This window comes from Rhyacophila brunnea, unplaced genomic scaffold, assembly GCF_057557595.1.
Source record: "Rhyacophila brunnea isolate RB1 unplaced genomic scaffold, BYU_Rbru_1.0 scaffold_12, whole genome shotgun sequence".
Taxonomy (NCBI): Eukaryota; Metazoa; Arthropoda; class Insecta; order Trichoptera; family Rhyacophilidae; genus Rhyacophila; species Rhyacophila brunnea.
The window spans coordinates 22841057-22863816 of record NW_028232774.1 but is presented as its reverse complement, the minus strand read 5'-3'; the positions used below and the strand labels follow the sequence as shown (position 1 = coordinate 22863816).

Below are 22760 nucleotides of genomic sequence, written 5' to 3'. Positions count from 1 at the left end.
ATTAAATAAATGTTATCTAATTACAAATTTTAAATATAATTTTATTATACTTTGAAAGTATTGATATTTCTGATGACATATCGGCAGATTTTCCTGTTTTGATCGGATTTATTTGATTTTGAAAAATGACTAATAATAAATTAATTATTGCAGGCACGCACACATGGTGGGTTATGTATTTGGAACCCCCTCCCCCAGAAACAGAAAAAATACAAATTATCTAGGTGACTGGAATATTACTTCTTATTCTTCTTTTTCGTCCGGATCTCATGAGTGAGGATCGTGACCCGGATGATTCGGCTGCCAAATAGCCTTCTCAACGGGTTTGGCATCTCTTCTTTTGGCATTCTGAGGAGATACGCAAGCAACTCGTGAATTGGTGCAACCATCTGAGGCATCGAATGTTTGCTTTAATATTCTAACGCGGCATGTCTAAATCTGATAGACAAAACAGAATGGATGACATAACCCTCCCCGCCTGATGTGCGCACCTGAATTATTGTGTTTTAAAATCGTTGTTGAATTCACCTGTTGTATTAATTAATACAGTTTCTCCACAAAGTCAGTCAACATAATAAAATAATGGCAATTTTTCTTTATTAATATTATGAAATATTTTTTCAATAGGGTTTTCATGTTAATCAAAATGTTTCAGTGTCAAACCACTGCCACATTTTTGGTTGCGAATGATCCAGCTCGTACTCTTCGCATTTTTGTCCGGTAAGTCTGAAAATTAAAAAAATACATAATGTATTTACATATATATTTTTATCGCACAATTTCTAACACGGTCGAAATAGCGACCACCATATTATTATTACGCTTATTGTAGTAAAAATAACCTTTATACCTCGAGACTCTAACATGTCTCGAGATATAAAGGTTTTTATTATTGTTGAAGTTGATAATAAATACACAAATACCAATAATTGAAGACATCGTGTGCTGGTGAACTAATATTATGAACCTATGCATGGCCACCACATCCTCACGCGGGCCCCCTTACCTATCGCTAAGGTTAAGGCCAGTGTGACGCTCTACACTAGCGTTTTTCAAATGGTGTTCGAAGTAATGTTATGGGTACTGTACGACAACATTATTTAGGCAACAACAGGAAGTCGCTCTTATCGCGTATAGAATATTTCACAGTGTTGTCATTTTTTGAGAAAACATATCCCGCGAAATTAGGTTTTTAGTTTATATCAATTCTATTCTCAGTAAGTTTATAAGTACATTAATTTATAAGTCTAATTATTGTTCAATAAATATCAATAGAATTTTTTTTTCAAATAATTTCACCTCTTAATTATTACTATTATATTAGGTTAATTAATACAGCGTAATTATTGAATTTGGAAGGAAATGTATCATTGAACCCACATTAACTGATAATATTGCTGCAGGTATTTATTAATTAAATAACTAGAACACAAATTATGACTAAAAAACAAGAAGTAGAAAGATATAACATATTCAATATTATATTGATGACCCAATCACATGTTTTATAATTTACAAATGATGTCTTTATATCGTATTTTTAGTAAAATTGTTGTAGAAACACATACTGTGAAAATAATTTTCTATAAATTAAATTATATCCACCTTACATAAATTTTAAAACAATATGTACCTACTTATCGGTTTAAAAATTAGGAAAATAATTAGGAAAAAATAGGACAATTCATTATCTAACTAATGATCATTTATACTTAATTATTATACGTCTAAAAATATTAATAAAATAGATTACGATACACATAACTTTATAATATACAAACATAATTTCCAGTATTTGGGGAAATATTTCTAGTATTACAACACTGAATTTTGACATACCTGACATGACAGGAACCCGTCAAATGGGCTTGTTGAAAGTATTGTATGCCTGTTGCCTTTTAAATACGACTCTGTTTCTTCTTCGCAATAAATCAAAAGTTTACTGATAATAATTCGAACATCATTTCGTATTGTTTTAGACATCTTTTGAATATAAAAAGCTTCAAATTACGTAAATTGATAGATGCGTCCAATACGAAGTGTCAAAAATGTAATGAAAAATTTGGGGGCGTTCCTAATTTGAAACCGGAAGTTCGATTAGCTGTACGTAGTTCACAGATTTGCCACGTAGCCAAGATGAAGTTGCCGGACAATAGGTATTCAGTGTATTTTTTGTATTTTTGAATACCTACATCTGTCGAATATCGACATATTCTAAAATTGCATCGCACAACCACCTATTTTAAAACATTAATATTCTTGAAGTAAAGCTAATGTGTGATGTGAGTTTATATCACTTATATGATCAACCCACCACGCCCCCCCCCCCCCCTGAGTATGGGCCCCCAGGCTAGAGTCCTGTCAGACCCCCCCCCCCCTTATGGGGGCTATGAGCATATGAATTATACCTACCTACCTACCTAGATCACAAAGGAAGTGGACCACTTCAAATCGCTTATAATATAGGTCAGTGGTCTTCAAACTGTGTTCCGCCGCACCTCTCTGGGGGTTCCGTGAATCAAAATAAAATCCGTCAAATAAACCTAGACTTCGACAAATTGTGTAAAAAATGCAAGCACATCCCAGTCACTAAATATAATGCAAGGGTAGGATACAGCTGGGGAACGAGTTGATGCTACTAGTGAGTGAATTACATTAATTTTATGTTAATTTTTTTTTATAAAAAATACAATAATTGTCTTTAATTGTCTTTACATAAAGTAACTATATCACATTGATCTACTTTGAATATTATTTTAAGATATATTTTTCTAATGATGGGATGGAGGTTCCCCGAAAAAACCTTATAATTCTAAGGGTTCCGTGAGTCGACAAAGTTTGAAGACCACTATAGATAATTTATTTAATGTTACAGTATCTACATGAAAATGATATACCTACATAAATTTAATATGTAAAATAATATACTTCCGGAAATAGCATGTGATGTTATGGAACCTAGTGTTGATATAAAAATGTTACATTCTTCTGTAAGTAAGTATAGCAAAATATAAACGCAATAGGTGTCTAATAAAGCTTAGACATTACACCTGGGTAAATGTTTTACAATTAAAATGATTTTTTTTAAATCTCAAAATCATTTTTCCTAATTGCTCCGACACGACCTTACATCTTAATTACTACAGATGTGTGTTTTAATACCTTGTTCTTCTCATACATCGCATAATGGGATGTTCCCTTTTGAAGCACTGTGGCCCCAATATCGAAAAATATGTAACACCGATTTGTGAAGAAACCAAAGAGTTCGTCCTTTTCAAGCACCGGTAGAAAGCTTTGTCGCATTCGCAATGGGACCTGTAGATAAATAAAACACAATTCAATATCAATATAATACAAAATAAAAATAAAAACTATGGATGTTGTTCAGTGGCGAATATAGGGACTTGGAGGCCAGAGAGACTGACTGATTTTGAGACCACACGATAAAAATAAATAATAGTGTGTCTCTTCCTTATCCAATTATTATTAAAGACGACAGTGATGACACAATAATATTAGTGGTTTATACGTATCTGTTAAGATTTTAGTATAATTTAAAGTATATGTATGACTGTTTTGAACTACTTCAATGCCATCTTTCAAATCTTCTGACGAATCGATTGCATCAAAAAAAATTCGCTGCTGTTTCATTATTGAACCATTGAAGCATATTTGTCCCGATTAATTTTATATAGGAAGCCTATCAGTCACATGCATTTAAATTAGATCACAACAGGAAACAATGACACTTAGCTACTTACAGTGACGTCCCTAGACAAAATGCCGCCCCTAGGCAGGGTCGAAATGCCACCCCATTATACGGTATTTTTTATTATCCTTTCATGACTTCAATATCTAAGAAATAAATTATTAACAAAATATACACCACAAAATTCAATTTAAATGTCATCTCGACTTCAATAGACAATATTGCGAGTCCACGGTTTCAGATACATTTGTTGGGGTCACTCTAGTGTGGTGTTCGATGTGTAGGTAGAGGATGATGATAATGGCGAAGTCTACGATGTTGCAGGGCGAGATTTATTAGCAGCGTATCGGTACAATAGTATATTATACATGATAGTTACTAGCTAAGTACTCTGATTCGAGTGACATTGAGATAAATTGTTCTTCGTTATTTATACAATAAAAGTTAGTACATTAACATTAAATTCTGTTACATAATCATATTAAACTAAATATAGAATCAGCGTTTTAAATTGAGTAGCGAAAAGAAATATTATTTGTTAATACAGTTGTAAGAAAATACTATAAGAAATGTTTATTCAGCTCATACACCGTAATGGTATAATGTATGATATGATGTAATAATACACCGTCTCTGATTTCGCCTAATCGACTTGCTGTCTAGCTGAATTGTTTACTGGAAGATCGCTGGGAATACATTGCTGCAAAGTAATTTGATATTTTTATAAACAATAGGTATTCGATCGCTTATTATTCTGCAGCTACACATTTAAAAATACATGTGACAACTTTCAAAACTCGCGAATGACTGGCAAAAATATTTGGATAAATTAATTAGGTACCTAAGTATGTACCTACCTATAATTCTTTAATCTACACTTGTCATTGCTGGTCATCAAGGAGTGATGTACAAAGACAACGGAAGTAAACTAGACATCACGAACCCGACGAAAAAAATACAGTCCTGTTAAACTGTTTATGCTAATTAATAGGTACATTTTGTTTCCAACCAGTGAGCTGATTTTTTTAATGGAAAGATATTTCCGTTATTACTAAGTTTAGTTACGTATTCATATATATATATATATATATTGATTCTCCTCGATTTGCCGCCCTTCGAGTAGCTGCCGCCCCCTAGCGACGCTCAATCCGCCTACTCCCACGGGACGTCACTGGCTACGAGTACGAGTCCCGCTCGGTACCATTATAATATGTCTTCGAGATCTTTTCTAAGGTACTTATAATGCTCAGGTGTTTCAGAATAATTTATGTTCAGTAAAGAATGTTCCATTCTTGTTTACATGAATTATTTGTTGAATAACCAAATAGTTTATTAATCTATTGTCGAATATGATAAATGGTATTTTGAGTAAATACCTGAGAAATAAATAATCTTGATTTAGATTCAAAAAATTAACGTGCGACGAAAAAAGATATTCGATAATATTATGATACAGGAGACTTTGAAACATTTTTTAAAGGGAAGCAACATTGTACTTTGGAAACGATTGCATTTATTATACAATTGGAGGAAGAAGAAGGCATTATATATTAAAACTCATATTTATATTAAACTTATAGTTTTTATTATTTATTATTATTTATATTAAACTCATAGTTATAAACGCATTTAGTGCTAACCAGGGCTCGAAATGGAACGGAACGCACCGGAGCGCCGTTCCGGCTCGTGATTTTTGTAAAATTATCGCTCCGTCTCATGGAAAAAATATGTTGACCGTCTGAGCTAGATAGGCCATAGAATAGAAAATCTAACACTTATTTTTATAAAATACACGGTACTGTTCGGTTAAAGCGGATACAGCGGAAAACGCATTTTGAAAATAGCCGATAAACTGGATTATTTGTTAGGTTAACCTAACCAAATCTAACCTAACCTAACCTAACCTAACCCAACCTAACCTAACCTAAACTAACCCAAACTAACAAATAATCCAGTTTATCGGCTATTTTCAAAATGCGTTTTCCGCTGTATCCGCTTTAACCGAACAGTACCAAATACACATACGATTTGATGACTATGTAAATATATTCAGAAAATTTGCCGAACGCTCCGGTTCGTAAACTTTTCCATTTCGAGCGCTGGTGCTAACACCGCGACTCGTGCGTTTGGAGTCGTTGGCCGTTAGATATAATAAACGTGTTATACCTATAAATGTGGTAATTAAAAGGTAATGGGTGATGATAAAATGAGAGATGATGAGTAATTATTATGAAATGCGATTAATTGTAACAAAAAAATATTTTTCTATCGGGGAAGAGGGCAATCGGCGATACCGAGTTGGCTCCTCGACGGGGTTAATTTGACAAATTAAATTATGAATAATGTACAAACCTTGTGAAAATACCAGTGTTAGTGAGTCCATATTTGGTATCTCCAGCCACGATATAAAGGCGGCACGTATCGTGTCTTCTGCAGCAGTTATCGGTCATGAAGAAAAGCCCCACCTCGGCAGACTTCGCCATGTCACCATCTCCGCACCAAAGGGTTCCTGGGTACAAACCATAATAGTATATATATTTATTTTTTATATAACTTACCAAAAGGTCTCTCTACTAAAAATTTCGGGAAATAGTTGTTAGCCATTTTTATAATTTTCATAATTTTTACATAGTTATATTTATGGTTATAGTATTGTATTTTTTGTAATATGACCTAATTAGCTCAAATAGTTAACATATTTGTATCCACGACACGGACACCCACTAGTCACCCACTACGGACACACACGCCCACCATGAAAGCTGGAACGCCCACTAGTGAGCGGTAGGGACCAGGTTGACTACCTCTGGTATAGATACTGGTTGAATCGGCAGACGGCTTCCTCTTTGATTTGTAATTTGTGGCAATATTTATGTATACCAAATTTGCCACTCGAATATTGTGAATGATTTTCAACACATAGGTACACATCATGAAAATGTAACAATAATTATAAAAACCTCGTGAACATGCAATACCAAAACGACCGATTGACATAAATTACATACCAGCCGAATTAAAAAAATCTTACATGCTTCGTGGATTGGTAATTAATATGAGCAGTTACTAATAAATGGAATTGGTAACACTTCCATTCTGATCGACGTATCTAGATGTCTGTGCCACTTGACTTCTCACGCATGACCGCCATTAATACCAAATATGGAAACAAATATTAAATTTAATATTTTAATAATCATAATTCCATAAATTATACAAATGCTCACATACATATGATTTATGTACGGTAAAGTAGGCAATCGATTTATAAATGCAAATAGAAGGTCATGTCTTTGCACCTTTATCGCTGTAGTAAAATACCATAGTGTAGGTACAAACGCTTGAGAAACATCGAAGAAGCCATTTTTCTACATTTTTTAAAACTATTTAACACATTCAAAATTAACTCATTTGCATCATGACGAATATAATATTATAGAGACCAATATTTTTCAATTTTATCAGTTAATTGGTAATTAAATAAACTATTCTTTTAAGGTGAAGTCTTTACTGAGCCTTTTTTAAAAAGGCACCTAGCGGAAAAATACGAAGCTTGTATAAGCGATGTATGGTCCCAATATTGAAGCTTGATTTGATATAAATTAAAAGGATTTCAAGTTATACACATTTATATTTTTTTAAATAGATATAAAAAATATGAAAACTATGAATTAGTCAAAAATCGCTTAGGCGATGCTTAGAAAACTTAATAAACTAAATTTTAATAATAAATATGACCATAAAATATATGTAATAATAGGGTGCGGTCCGATTCAACAAATTCACATTTTATTACATTCTTTACAATTGTAAGTTTATCTTTGGCTTGAAATAAAAAATATTTTTCTTTTTAATGTTTTCAGATACATATTTATTCATTAATACAGTTGAAATTGTAAATTACTAAAAAAAAAACTCAAATCGCAAGCTTCGTATCTTTCCGCTAGGTGCCTCTTTAAAAACGGCTCAAGAAAGGCTTCACCTTTCAACGGATGATTCACAAGATTTGAGAATGTAACAATCTTTATTGAAAATACTCACATAATTTGAAAACACTAGAAAAATCCTTTAAAAAAAATATGTGTGTTAATAAAAAAATGTTACATTTTCAAATCTTGCGAATTATTTGTTGAATAAAAAAATAGTTAGTCAAATTATGAGCAAGTGGAAGTATACTATAACTAAAAATATTAATTGAAGGTATTCGATATTTTGCTTTAAACCACAAACGGCGATTGGCAAAATTAACGCGATTTGTTGAGCGATTTAAGATGTACGTAAGTGGTAATTAGATAGGACGCACTCACGCACATGACTAGCGGATGCGGGCTCGAGTCCCACGGGGTGTCGTACTTTTTTCAAAGTTTTTTTCTAGTTAGTATCTGATAGGTAGTCTGAGAACTTGTCGAAATTTGTACCTATGTTAACTAATCGTTTCTAATGAAACTAGAGGTTTAATAATTTGTATAATTATGAGTAATTTGTGAATAAACATCCGTTTTTCAAGTAGACCAGCACTGTCCAACTTCTTTTAGGCCGCGGGCCATTTTTTCTTTAGCAAACATTTCGGGGCCAACGAGGATAGGCAAATGAAAAGTCAGTTAATGTCAATTCATAAGTTATTTTTTTATACAAAAAAAAACAAAAATAACACATAACTTGAAATAATAAAAACAATTTTAAGAATTTTTTTTTATTATTTAATTTTTTTTTGTAATTTTTTTTATTCATTATAAATTAATTAGGTACGTTTACATAATACGATTACACAAATAAACGTATAAATATGAAATTCAATTGTGTTATATCACACTTTACAGATAGATGATGAGTAATTCTCTCCCCAATGTTTGATGAAAACTTTGCTGTACAGCTCGCGGGCCGCAACAAAAAATTTGGCGGGCCGCCAGTTGGACAGCGCGAAAGTAGACTATTACATTGATAAGCGACGCCCCATCTCTCAATCGTTTTTGGGTGGTATAATATACCTAGGGTCCTCATGCACATACTCTAAATGGGCTTCGCATTTTCTAGGACCAGCCCTGATTGTGTCTTTAGGATGAATACTGCACAGTGCTAAAATTACCAGAGTGCTAACGATACTCACAATTTACGACCCCCGGACCCGAAAATAAGTTGAAAATACCTTGAAGTTTTTAAAAGGTGGTGCCACTCAATTTTATTATTAGTGGAGCCTTAATGTAAATCGAATCAAAAGCTACAAGTAGTGCAACGTGGAATGGAAATACGCATGGTGGGCATATCGCGGAAAGACCACAAAATAAGCCAATTTACACGAAGGCAGACGAGGGTACCTATGTGATGTGATATATGTCATCATGCAGATAAAATTACAATGGGCTGGACATTTCGGTCGGCGAGTGGACAACCGCTGGACAGATGCAGTTATACAGTAGTATACAAGGGGCACTAAATGATCATAACGTCTTCCTAAACCGGCTGGATCGACGAAGTCATTAAGTTCGGCGGATGTACAAGGCAGCGAAGCACTAGGGTCTAGGGACCGATAAGAGAGGAAGATGATAGAGGAGGCATTCATCTAATAGCCACCCTTATCCTTCCAAAAAGCGAAAGCAATGGGTCAGTTTTTATATGGTCGGTAATTTTAAATTAACCATTTGTCAAAATTGTATATTTTGATGAAATAGTTAGTGTTTTGCAAATAAAAAAAGAAGATTAGGTAGGTACTAATAAAATATACTTGATAAATGTGTTGTTTTATGGGACTCCAATATTTCCCCTTCAAGCATAAATGCAGCCCTCATCCTGCAACTGCTCGAAAATTAAATTCGATATTACCCATTGAAAAAACCACACACACGAGGAAATGGCCCAATAGTAACACACTCAAAATCTCACCAGGAAATATAGCTTTGACCCTGTCCTTGAACGAGTCTCCAACAGAGTCAGCGACCGACGCCACTCCTGATGCCACGTCCGAGAAGAAATTCCTGTCGGAATCCAATGAGCCATAGTCGCGTACTCCTTGCATCCATTGATTCAATGGCTGTGTCAATCCTTTGAGAAGACTGCGACCGAATTGCCCTGCAATGTTTAAAATTATTTAGCATTGTTTTCTAGGTACCTACAGGTGTGCTGAATATATATTTTGTATTGTTTCATATATTGGTTCCCGTCCGTTTGCTGTTTCAGCAAATTTTCACATTTCCAAATCGATTCATAATAGCTTACTTTTTCTTGGTACATTATAATATTTATATACTTAAGGCAGATGCATAATCCCACGGGTGGACTAAGGACCTAATACTATGACATGCCTCATAACTTATCTGGCCGAAATCGTGCAATTACTGCCAATCACTGCCACACGTTTGGCGGCAAAATTATTGAGAAACGCACATGGCGACTGTCAAAATAATGAAATTTCGTACGCAGAATAATTCGAACAAATATACTAAGCAGCTATTGAACTTAGTAAATTCGTTTGCGGCGATAAATGGGTACTCAATACAATGTTTATTTATTGTAATACCATATTATTTGCTCAAATTCTGCGTAAGTACAAAAGTTGTGATCGAGAATTCTCGAGAACTTACGAAAAACGTGATTCCCGTTTCATTTTTTTTTCATTACTCAAGCCATTTGATTGTCAGTGACCGGGTAATTTGCGAAGGTCAAAAATGAATAATTTGCGGTAGGTATCTTTGCGAGCTTAGCCTAGATAATCTGAAAAATTTGTAGGAAAAATGTACCTAAATCTCATTAGCATACCTTGTATTCCCATAATGGCCACATAAAATATTACATTAATCACATAAAAAAGGTATTTTGTAAACGTCGATAAAAGCCATATTTGTTAAAAATGCAAAATTAATTATAGAAAAGAATATTTTTTATTCCAAAACATGATTTTAAAATAGCAAATGTTTTTTCATGCAGTCTGTCGGTAATTGGATATTTTCAGACATGTAAAATAACGTTCCATTATTAAACTATATTTCTGTACCTACTTGTAGATTTTTTATGGTGGATGAAAACCGTTCGGACGGAAAAAAAACCATTAACGAATATATCCCACGTGTAAAACGGTTAAATTCTTATCCATACATTTAATAAAACATCCTCGGTAAATCAATAAACCAATCCCGAATTTCGAATCTAGAAAGATTTAGGATGTATGCCAAATTTGCTTGTATGACGTTTCAATAAATTACCTACCATTATTTTTCAAAATATGTTTTGATACAAGATAATAACGGAAAAATATACTTTCAGTGATTCCCAATCTTTTTTAAAGTAAATCTTTAAATATTTGTAGAATCCGTACTAGGATTACACATATTATTAATAGGATCGACAGGGATAAAAATTGACGATTATTTCCACTTTACCACTGGTAAGTACGGTTACAAAAAACAGCATATCTATATAAAGTAGTTCACTAATATGACTAACATATTAATATGAAATCTAAAAAAAGGTTGAAAATCTCTACTTAGGTAATTACATGTTATTATTAAAATCCAATGTCGTATCTAATAAGTAATAACTACGCCCTACGGCATTGAATTTTAAAGTAAAATAACTCCAAGTGGGAATCTACATACTCGTACATAAATAATAATATACATGTCCAATAATAACTACGTCGGTGAACATTATTTCCATGTATCTACAATATAATATTATACTTTATACCTAGTCCCCCGTTCTCTTCTCTACTCCTCAGTTTGATAGTCTCTAGCTGGGTATTTTGGTTCTGCATTCTCCTCATCAGATCTCGTATACTCTGTGGGACGATCCGCTCCACTAGCGACTCCATAAAACTTCCAGCCAGGTCACGAAGGGCACCGAAAGGACCCATATCAAGCGGCTCTGTCTGGAAATTTAATAAGATTTAACGAATAAATTATTTTATAATATTTCTCCAACATTCGTTTTCAGACCGAGGGTATATCTACCAAGTTATGTTGAGTTCACGTCACGTTCCTATTTTCTCACCTGAGTGGAAAGATGAAAAGCGTGAAATCACAGCCACAATATTATCTCAGGTTCTGGTTCGTAAAAAATCTACCTAAATATTATGAGCGATTGAGTGATATGAGTCGATTCCAAGATTGTCTATTATACCTACTGTTCGCTGCAAACCCAAATTATTTTTGTGAACATTCAAAACTAGGGTTGCAGCCCCGCAAAAGGCTGTGCAGGTTCTTCCAGGGACCCGTGAAATATTTCATTAGATAGATTTTATGTAAATACTAAAAATAAGAAATTAAACATATTATTATTATAAATAATATACTATGTGCTACGGATAGTCCAGTCAATCTGTACTTTTTGGTTGCAAAAGGTGGGGTGGAAGTTTTCCCCCTACTTGTGTATATGATAATGAGTAAGAAAAAACGAGTTTGCCAATTCGGATGACTTCGGCACAACTTTTGACGGGCAAAAAGCCGCAAAATTTTGGTTTTTCGCTTATATCTCAAAAATGATCTGTCGTAGCAAAAATATTGTTATATACAATTTTAAAGCTTATTAAATTTTATATACATACTATTATAATACATTTTTTTTTCTACCTCCGAGCGTTTATGAGATATTTGCTGTTAAAATAGTATAAATGTATTCGAAAACACGCGTTTTAGTAAAAATCAAACTTTAATGAGAAGAAATACCATTTTAAACTTAAGATCATACAAATAAACAGTTTATGGTTAAAAACTAGACTTTATGGTCAATGGGCCCAATGTTCCAGATGGTGCGTGGGGGTGGGGAAGGGGTAATGGGAGTGGTAGAAAGGGCCACATTCCAATACCCCCACCAGTACCGCTGGTGCCACGATACGAATCAGTACCACTCTTGCTTTAGTTTAGTCTCCATCGCGCGCACAGTTATGTTTATTCTTTACATGTGTATTGTGTTGGGATACAGTAATTGAACTTATCGAAGAAGAAGAAGGTGCACTACATCACCTTACTAGTAGTATTGATCGAACGGAGTTATCAAACGCTCATTCCTATGATACTGTCCTCAAAATGGTCATAAATAAATTTTAAAAATATTATCCTATATACAAATAGGGAAAAAAAATCTTCTACCCCACCTTTTGCAACCAAAACGTATTTTTCGGTCTGATTTGACTGGACTAGGATGCTTCAAGAGCGTCTCAATCTGGTCTGTATTTTCTTCAAGCACCAAATTCCAGCAATCTGGAAGGTCTCTAAATATCGTTTTTGATTTATGGCAAAGCTATGGGATGCTAACATGACCTGGGATGATACACAATGACTGGCGTGTAACATGGGTTCTTGGAGGCTAGAAAGAAAAGAAGGAACTAGTAACATAATAGTCATTTTTCCAATCCGTCTTAGCATAATATTGTTAGTACGTGCAAAAATTTACGTTCAAATCGTATCCATTGGTTGATATGTACGAGGTACCTTCCTGTTATGTTATAATGAATAAATATAATACAACGGAATGAATAATATTACATTTTTTTGCCTCTATTATGTTTTTAGAGAATCGCTACAAATGGCTTGTCTAAAAAAATATCAATGAAAACCTAACACCTGCATATTTTTGCTTGGCGTGTGATCCATAGATGCAGTGTTTCTCAACCTTTTTTGTGACATCTCCCACATTAACGTTTCAAACATATCCAGGGAGCGTAGAGCATCAAAATTGCATAGTTACCAAATAGAATAGAACAAATTCTGAAAAAAAAAATACTATTTTTAATTTAACTTTCGTAAGTAAATATGTAGGTAAAATATAAATAAAGTAAAGTACGAATATACAGTGCTGCCATCTTTTTCTCGAAAAATCAGGGTTACAATGTCAAAAAATTATTAAATATTATATTAGCTACCACCTACTATTCTACAATTCTAGACACCATACTACTTTATTGGCTGCCAATATTCAATTAGTTAGGTATAAACCCTGAGTACATTGATAATAATATGTACCAAATAGAAACAGAATACCCACAAGTAAAAATCACGCCACTGGTACCTCAGCGCTCGAAATGGAAAATTTTACGAAAAGGAGCGCTCGATAATTTTACGAAAATATAAACTATATTATACTATTTACTTTTTTGTAAATTTTTTGTAAATTTATTGTAAATGTGATTTATAAAAATAAGTGTGTTATTTTTTTAATTATTTGAAATATCCAGCTCAGACGGTCAAATTAACGTTTCCACCAGACGGAGCGATAATTTTGTGGATTTTATGGATTTTATGAACCGGAATGGCGCTCCTGTGCGTTCCGGTCCATTTCGAGCCCTGTAGGTATCTAATTACGAGATAAAAATACATTATTGTATCATATTTTAAATATGATGTATGTATTTAAAAAATCAATATAAAGGTTATTAATAATATGAATGATTTTAAATAATAATTTAATGAACGAAATAGAAAACTATGGTAGACAATTATTATACATAAATTATCTACTCGGATTTTGACACAAAATCACTGATTTGCAAGTTGATTGATTTATTTTAATTTATGAGAAATAATATTTTATGGTACCGTCTAATCTCACAATAATTGATACAGTTGCACTATATCGAATTTATTACCTAAACATCTTTAATTTTAAGAGTGTCGAGGTTGGTAACATTGAATAGTTCGTGAATAAAATACAATATTAATTGCATGATCTTATTTAAATTAACAGGTTTGTTCTACTGATAGCTAATTTTGAATATAATATGAATATTATAACACAATAATATAGTCAAATAATCATGGCCAGTTCTTGGTCAACGAGACCTTCGCTTAAATGTCGCATTATGATTATAATATGTGTCGATATATTTTTCAAGGAATACTAATAATATGTCTTCCGTCTTTATGGCCGAAAGTCAATGGCATATCAAATAATATTACTTTCACAATATTCGAAATATTATAATATTAAGTTGTGTAAATGCAAGATTACTATTGCGATTCGGCTGAACATATATGAAAAGGAACCTCCTCTCTCACTGTATTGTTCCTCGTGTAAGTACATAGCTGAAGCCTTCAATACTCAATTGAAGGCTGGACATAAGTTTTACTAATTCCGGCGTCCATGACGTCCAAATGGTGTTCATCTACATATTTCGATATTTCACACTTGCCACCGCAAAAATACACTGTAAATGATTTATTGTTACACGTCATGGAAGTTCTCAATAGGTAAGTGTTTCCAATTATAGCTAATTTTAATATTGTATATTACACGAGTTCAACCTACGACCAAAGTGTAGGAACGCAACTTACCCGTACTGTCAACATTGTTTGCTTTTATTGCCTGATCCATCATTGTGAGTACGCATATAGCTTGCAAAAAATGTATTTAGCATAATATGGCGTTAAATCTAAGGTATTTCGACACAGCAAACAGGTTAAAACTTATTATAAAAAAGCTAGAATGTTACACCAGAATTACTTAAAAATCAACATGCTCTCCTTCTGTTTCTTATATTTTACCAATAAAATATATTTTAAATACATACAATATTTACGTAATAACTAACTTTTGTCCGTGCATTAACTTTTACAACTATTATTTATTTGTTGCGATTTGTGAAACAATAAGTTTTCTTCAATCGTCGTTCTCGTTCACATTGTTTATTAATTTTGTTAAAATCTTGCTGTTATTTTTCTGCCATCTAGCTTATTTTCTTACAAAAATATACCAGCTTTTGTGAATGATAGTTGGCAACACTACCCGTAAGTCGAAGGATAGTTACCACGATACAAAGTTTAATCTAATCAATTCAACATAACCGATCAGTTTTTGCTGGTAAACCCAATTTCCGTCAGTAGTTTTCATTGCTCATTGCAGGACATTCCCAAAACATATAATCAAGTTTACTATTTTCAGATCTACTTCCGACACCAAATTAATCACAACGTTGAGTCCGCTATCAATGTTTCAGGGCCATAATTAAATGACGGCATTTATACCTATACTTCTCACACTTTAATTTTAAATAAAGACTGGTTTCTTCGGTTACGATAATTTATGTAAATGTAACAGATCAATATCGCTGTAATAGACAAAACTAGTCTAAATTTCCAATTTTCCTCATGATCTTGTATTACTTTTCTAACTGTACACGCCACATCGCGGGTATGTTCCGTATAATATTATCCCTGTCCCTTTCGATAATGATGTATAAATTATTATAAAGAAAATTACAAGCACTTACCATTGATTTATTTTTCATGATAAAAGAATCCAAATCGTCATCTTCCTCCATCTCATAACTGGAATTATAATCCTCTTCTGTAGTCACTTCGTGGGAATTGAGTTTTTCATCACTAACTATTTTCTTACTTTTATGTCTACTTATTTTAACACTTGTGACGTTTGTAGCCGTCTTTCTAGCACTAGATATGTTTCTAAATTCATCACCTATCTTACCGGCATTTTTATTAATATTAAAATTAGTTTTATTATTAAAATTGTTCACAATTTTAGTAGAATTTTTAAATTCTTCTGTCGCATTATTTTTCATTTTTATAACACTTGTGGTGTTATTATTTGTCATGGAAACATTTTTAAAATCACCTATTGTCGTGGTAAAATTCTTAAATATATCTAAATCAGTGACGTTATTTTTAACACTGGTTATTATGTTTAATTCACCCTGAATTCCGATTGAATCTTTCAAACTGTTTGTTGTATTGGTATCCCATTTTTCTGTAGTAATATTCTCAAAATCGTCTTCACTTTCAATCATTATGGTTGTCGTTTCGCTATTGGACTCATCCGAAAAATCTTCGAGTATGATAATCTTCGACGTTAAATTATTTTCTGTATTAATGGCAACAATTTCACTGACATTTAAATTGTTTGATTGTGAATCGTTGGTATTTCGGATGAGCGGGAAATATTTTTTCGTAGTACTCTGGTGAAGGTAATCTTTTTTTGAATAAGGTCTCGTTGAATTTTGATTAGATTTTTTTTTTAATTTTAACATTTTATGACTGTCGATTTCGACATTCCCAACCATATTTTCTTCGCTGTCAAAATCTGCGTATGCATTATTTTCTGTTGCAATCTCTTGTAATTTTGAATTAATTTCAACAAAACCATTCGAAGTCATGTTCAAAACTTCACCAACCTTCACGTCGTCAATGTCGTTGCGATATTTTTCATTTTCCGAACAGCTATTGGTGCTGGAAATATTATGCGTTGTTACGTTTTCTTCTTTTTTTATTACTTCTGCCTTATGAATGACTTTTTCACTTAATATTAGCGGAGTCGGAGTTGTGACCGCAAACCGACTCCCAAAAGTCGTACTCGGTAATATCTCTTTGAGGTTTTTTTCTGTCGAGTCAGCGTTCAATAATTCATCACGAAACTGTTTATCTTTTTCAATTGCACTTTGATAAGTAGTACTATCTATAAACGCTTCATTCGTTGTTGTAAATATGGCATCAGTTGTTGTCTCATAATCATTATCAAAAAGGTCATCGATTGAGATTTCAGTTGTTGAAATTTCAGGATCATTTTCAAATTGACTATTATAAATCGTTTGATATTGTGTTGAAATTTCCGAATCAATATCGTATTTATACGTGTCAATATTTAAAAGTGGCGCTCCATTCACAGGATCTCTTTTGTCTATGACCCGGATATGAATTTCTAGTAAATTTGAATTATTTCCGGTTCTGTTAAAATCTGAAACACTATCCAATCGTAAATCACCATTTATATTTATATTGTCCGTTTCATTCAAGGATCCTGTAATATTTAACACATCAGAATGCATTTTTGTTGACTCATTTTTGTAAATGTTAGTTTTAAATTCATTGGAAATTAATTCCAAAAATGTAGTTGTGCCATTATCCGTTGAATTATTTTGTCCCTGATCTGGATTTTGCTGCGTTTTATTTTGGAGCGGAATGGACGTTGCATCTGATAATGTGACTAATAAGATTCCAAAAATGGTGGAAGAAAACATCCACCACTCCATTGTGTCGAAATGTATTCCGCATTCGTTTCTTTTCTTCCTCGGCGACCGTTTACGAGCCATGTTCATCATCCCCTGAAAATAACAAAAAAAATGAATTTTGCATAATCTAAATACATAACAAATGATTAATTAATATTACAACACACTATCAAAAAATACCCTCTATAAAAAATCACTTATGATTATAGGATAATGTTTCAAAATATAGTGAGGTGGTTTCTTTGTGCATTCCACCAATGTCGATTTAACGAATATAGGCATCCTTGATCAATTCTCAATCTCATAATATTATAGCGCATGTACATGTGCATGGATTTACCGGCAGCAATAGTGAGTATTTTAAACTATCGTGACTTACACGTGAAAGTGCTGACTGTCTCTCCAATTCATTCTTTAAGAGTGAGCCAGACGCGATGTTGTCATTTTATGGTACTATTTCGTACTATTTGACAGGTAATGAAAATTGGTGAGCTTGAAAATTCGTTCGTAGTTCATTTTTTGCCGGCAGGTTCGCCACTATATTGTTCTACTGCACAGGCGCAGATCGAAAAAATCCTACTGTCGCATGAAAATTCGGAAGCTTCCAAACTTTTTTGATGCATGCATGCAATCTTGTTATGGCCACGATAATACTTACTGTCAACAGTAAATCCATGCACGTGTAAACGGGTTATTATGTTTATATACTTAACTATGAGAACAACGTGTTTATGATAGGTTTACATTTAAAATACATTTTAATCTTTATTCAACATAATACGCATAATGATTCTATGGATAATCTTAGTTCAACATCTACCGATTTTCTATTCTCTAAACATCTTTATAATGTATTTCGAAAACGTCCCTTTATTTATTATTTTACTATGATAATGTTTCTATAATTATTCCCTGAATAAAATACTTATTCTTTATTTATATCTTTATTCATCAGATCGCCTTATATAAGTTCAGGTTGTTATAGCAATAAAACTAATGAAAGAATTTATTTGTACATAGCTTACAATCATAAACATTGTATGTACCCTTGAACTAACCATAACACACATTATAAAATTATTTCACCATACGGACCAAAATCCCGTAACTATATTATTTATATTTTTAACACAAGCAGTGTTACTTAACATGTCAAATCGTTGTATCACAAATAAAAACATAATTAACAACATAAATACAGTTAATTTGTAAAAATAAATGAAGACATCGCTTGACCGTGCCTGAATATGAATTAATATTAAAAACATGTGGAAACCTAACTGTAATCAACATGATTTATTATAATGACTGAAGCGTAAGATATAAACCTATTAAGTAGGTACCTACATGAATTCGTAAATAGCAAATAACTCTCTAAAATTCTTTTCAAATTTACTGGCACCGATTTTTTTGTTTGCCTAAATATCTATCATGACAATGAAAATGGAAAACTCTCACTTCTCTATTGACCGCAAGCAACGAAAAAAACAGCCATTAGTCAGTCAATAAAATAACATCATTTTTTTATTTCAAATATATTTTTATGGCAATGTGTTAATTTCAAAACTACCCCATGTTTGGAATTATACATAAAAATTGATAAAACGCGTGTGATTTTTTTTTAAATTACCATCCACCATCAACTAGTAGGTATCAATGAAAGTCTTTATTAACTATTTCAGTGTGTGCGCATGTTTATTTATTATCTGTGTAGTGATTCATAACGTTACAATATTTAATATTATAAGTTTGACTCAATGTAATGACTAATAACCTTGCAAGTACGTTAATAATATTAAAATAAAATTTGGAGAGATCCTGACGTCGGTTAGTAATAAAGTAGTTTATAATTAACTATTTCTTTTATTCAACGAATAATTCACAATATTTAAGGATATATCATTCTGATTATTGAATATATATAATTTTGAAAAACACTTTCTGAGAGAATATATTATAACCAATATAAAAATCTTTTTTGAAAAAAAGTAAGCCAACCCGACGGGGAATCGAAACCCGTATCTCCCAGGTTTACGTGCATTACCACTATGCTACGAGGTGACATACTAATTGCGACAAATTTTAACTATTGGTCAATTTTAATTCCTACTCATCAGTGCTCTTCCAAATCAAGCTACTTTGGCAATCGATTTTTGTTTCTTAAATCAAAGTAGGTAACTATTTACTATTACTTTGATTATTAACCGACGTCGTGGAATTTCTCCAATATTTTTTAGGTGTAACTACTTGCACTTGCTAATAATTTATAATTAACTATTTCTTTTATTCAACGAATAATTCACAAGTTTTAAGAATATATCATTCTGATTATTGAACATATATAATTTTGAAAAACACTTTCTGAGAGAATATAATATTATAACCAATAGAAAAAATCTTTTTTGAAAAAAAAGCACTGATGAGTAGGAGTAATTTAACACACAAAGGCAATTGACAGAAATGAACGCAATTTGTTAAAAGATGTAAAAACTACTATTTAATTTCGCTTATATTAGATAGGACGCATATGGCTCATTTGGTAAAGCACATTGGCGCGAATCCATTGGATGTGGGTTCGACTCCTGCTGAGCGTCGTATTTTTGTTCAAAGATTTTTATAGTACCTCCTAGGTGTTTTAAAATTATAACACATCAGTTAATAATTTCCTTCAAAGTGAACGTAACTGGTTTAGACCATTATTAAAATGTGTTGAATATGTATGTAGGTATATAATATTTTGTGTTTTATTTTATTGTATTTGAAGGTTTTTCAGAAAGAATTGACAATGGGATAATAGATCAGTGAAATAACCTTATCGTTACAAGGTAATCAAATTAATCAAGTATTTCGGTATGTAGGTAAATAAGTATTATTTTATCAGTAAAAAAATTCTATAAATAGGCTATATACTGGTGGCGGCCTATGGTTCAAAACAAAAACAATGTCGAAATTTATATTTAAAAACCTTATATACTGGATTGTCTTCCTCTTACAACACTATAAAACACTTAATGATAACATATGTAATATTATTATAAATTTATTGTTTGCACGATTTTATCCTCTTTCACGTTTTATTCGTGAATATTCGACTGTTGAACTTTATATTATATCTCATCGTTTTCGTTGCGTTCACATGCACTGTTTATAATCTTTATTGTAAATTTGACATTTGTAAAAATATGTACAATTATCATCAGCATTTTTCAATAATACTAACATGTTACACAACCAGACACAAGCACACACGGTCACACACTATTTCTCCGAGCTTTTTATTGTCAGTAATACTATATCGTAAAAGATTCTCCATTCAGATTCGGATCTAAGCTTTTTCATTTCCCGCGTACCATCGACAACAAACTGGCCAAAATGTTTCGTGTTGTTTGGATTTATTCAACATCATGGCACAGTCAAAAACCGGCTTCGATCACTTTACTAAATATGGACTGGGCGAAAAAAATGACCTCCAATAATTTAATAATAAAAAAATAAATAACATTTCTGGTGTTCGGTAACATGGATAATAAGTACTTGAATTTTATTGTTACGCGAAGACAGCATTATTTCCTTGAATCATTTTGTGTTTTCTACTACGTATGAAAGTTTTTTATGCGAGGTCCAAGGCTCGTAATGGAAAATTTTACGAACCAACAATATATCAACAGACATTTTATGAAAATTGAGACCACCGATCAAATAATGCTATTGAGAGGGATGTATGAGGGAAGTAAAAGAAGAAGACAATATTATAAATACTCACGTGCTTGTGCCATTTTACCTAAATCTATGCAGAAAGTATCAATATGGTTAAACCTTTTTCATATTTTTTTCGTGATTGGAAGTAGCAAGCGAGTACATAAGAGGGGGTTTTCGGCTACGGACCCTCCCCAGGAACGAAAAAAATCGGTGTGTGTACTTATGTACGCGCGTTAGAAGTTATACTTAAAACTTGTGATAAACTAGATTGTTTGACTAACTCTTAATTATCTTGTTAAATTACGCACTCAAGAAAAAGGACCGCTTATTGGAACGCCGTTGGTTTATTTCTATACACTTTAACTTATATTACTAAATTTATAATAGTTTCTCGTTGTTTTATTTTTAAAGTACCAACTGTCACTCTGGCGTTTAATAGTTTGTTTACGTAAGGAACTGCAAATGGCCGACAATAATAAATTCGCTGATAACCGAACAATCGGTGGTTCGAATCCAATCGAGTGCGTTTTTTTCGTGTGAAAAAATAAATTATGTGTTACATGTCACACACCAAAAATACAATCTCATCTGATTTCCCAAACGCACCAAAAGAAGTATAACTTCAAAAAAATAGTATAATACTTCTTCGTAATGATCTCGTGGACGTAATTCGGATGATTTGGCTATCGGACAGCCTTCTCAAAGGGTCGCCTCGACTCCTCTCAGCATTCTACGGAATGCAAGGTCAGTGTTAGCACTCATAAATTGGTGTAATCAACGAGGGATCCAATGTTTGCTTTAAAATTCTGACGCGGCATGTCTAAAAGACAAGACATCGTGGACTATGACAAACAGAAACTAATGATCCTAATAAATATAACCGATAGGTTATGCACATTCTATAACCACTTGAAGATGCGACAGGTTGCAATAACTCGTAGGTGCCAGATTCTCATCGCTAGACTCAATGTGCAGAGTATCTGGGTTTAGAGGTATTTTTTAGAAATTAATTGACCCACACATACCACTTTTCTGTGTGCGCGCATGTGAGGTAGGATAGAACCCAAGGGAAAGTGGGTAGAAGCCATTGATACCTTCGAAATGTGGAGTTGGCGCTGAATGATTTTCATTTTTAGACAGAGCACAGGATGAGCCAGTCAATCATCCAGAGACAACAAATAAAGGAACGGCTCTTGACAATATGTTTGAAATGCATTCTCCAATTGTTTGGACATATTTTCGGCGTGTACCGGATAACTTGGAGAGATTGGAGGTAGCCTACAGGGGAGACGAAGCAGAGGAAAAGGGTTGACGCAGTTTACTGGGGGCATACCTCACTCTGCCCTGAGGATCGTGAGGGGTGGAAAGTCTTGGTCGCTCAGAAAATGGCGGAATTTTAAGGTG

The 22760-nt window shown here is 32.9% G+C and overlaps 1 protein-coding gene across 3 annotated transcripts; it reads right to left on the bottom strand.

Annotated features, from left to right (window-relative positions):
* Positions 1-257: 257 nt before the first annotated feature.
* On the bottom strand, positions 258-21026 carry LOC147077924 (uncharacterized). 3 transcript variants are annotated; one of them, XM_085960990.1, is made up of 7 exons: positions 20878-21026; positions 15906-17750; positions 11390-11570; positions 9590-9775; positions 6062-6218; positions 3163-3315; positions 258-726 (listed from the first exon to the last, which is right to left on the bottom strand). In XM_085960990.1, exons 2-7 carry the CDS (start codon positions 17745-17747, stop codon positions 642-644), a joined length of 2604 nt encoding a protein of 867 aa, XP_085817116.1. In that variant the 5' UTR covers positions 17748-17750; positions 20878-21026; the 3' UTR covers positions 258-641. The 3 variants fall into 3 exon arrangements, with proteins under 3 accessions (XP_085817116.1, XP_085817118.1, XP_085817117.1); XM_085960992.1 differs by lacking the exon at positions 20878-21026 and adding an exon at positions 20623-20755; XM_085960991.1 differs by lacking the exon at positions 20878-21026 and adding an exon at positions 18402-19526 and having other exon boundaries at positions 15906-18314.
* Positions 21027-22760: the final 1734 nt, after the last annotated feature.

What these genes read in the sequence shown, in the direction of transcription:
- LOC147077924 (XM_085960990.1), bottom strand. Translation starts at nt 17,747, where the DNA reads ATGATGAACATGGCTCGTAAACGGTCGCCGAGGAAGAAAAGAAACGAA. An exon ending in TCATGAAAAATAAATCAATG is followed by an intron (nt 11,571 to 15,905) that starts GTAAGTGCTTGT and finishes TTAAATTTCCAG; the next exon opens with ACAGAGCCGCTTGATATGGG. An exon ending in GGTCAAAGCTATATTTCCTG is followed by an intron (nt 6,219 to 9,589) that starts GTGAGATTTTGA and finishes GTTTGTACCCAG; the next exon opens with GAACCCTTTGGTGCGGAGAT.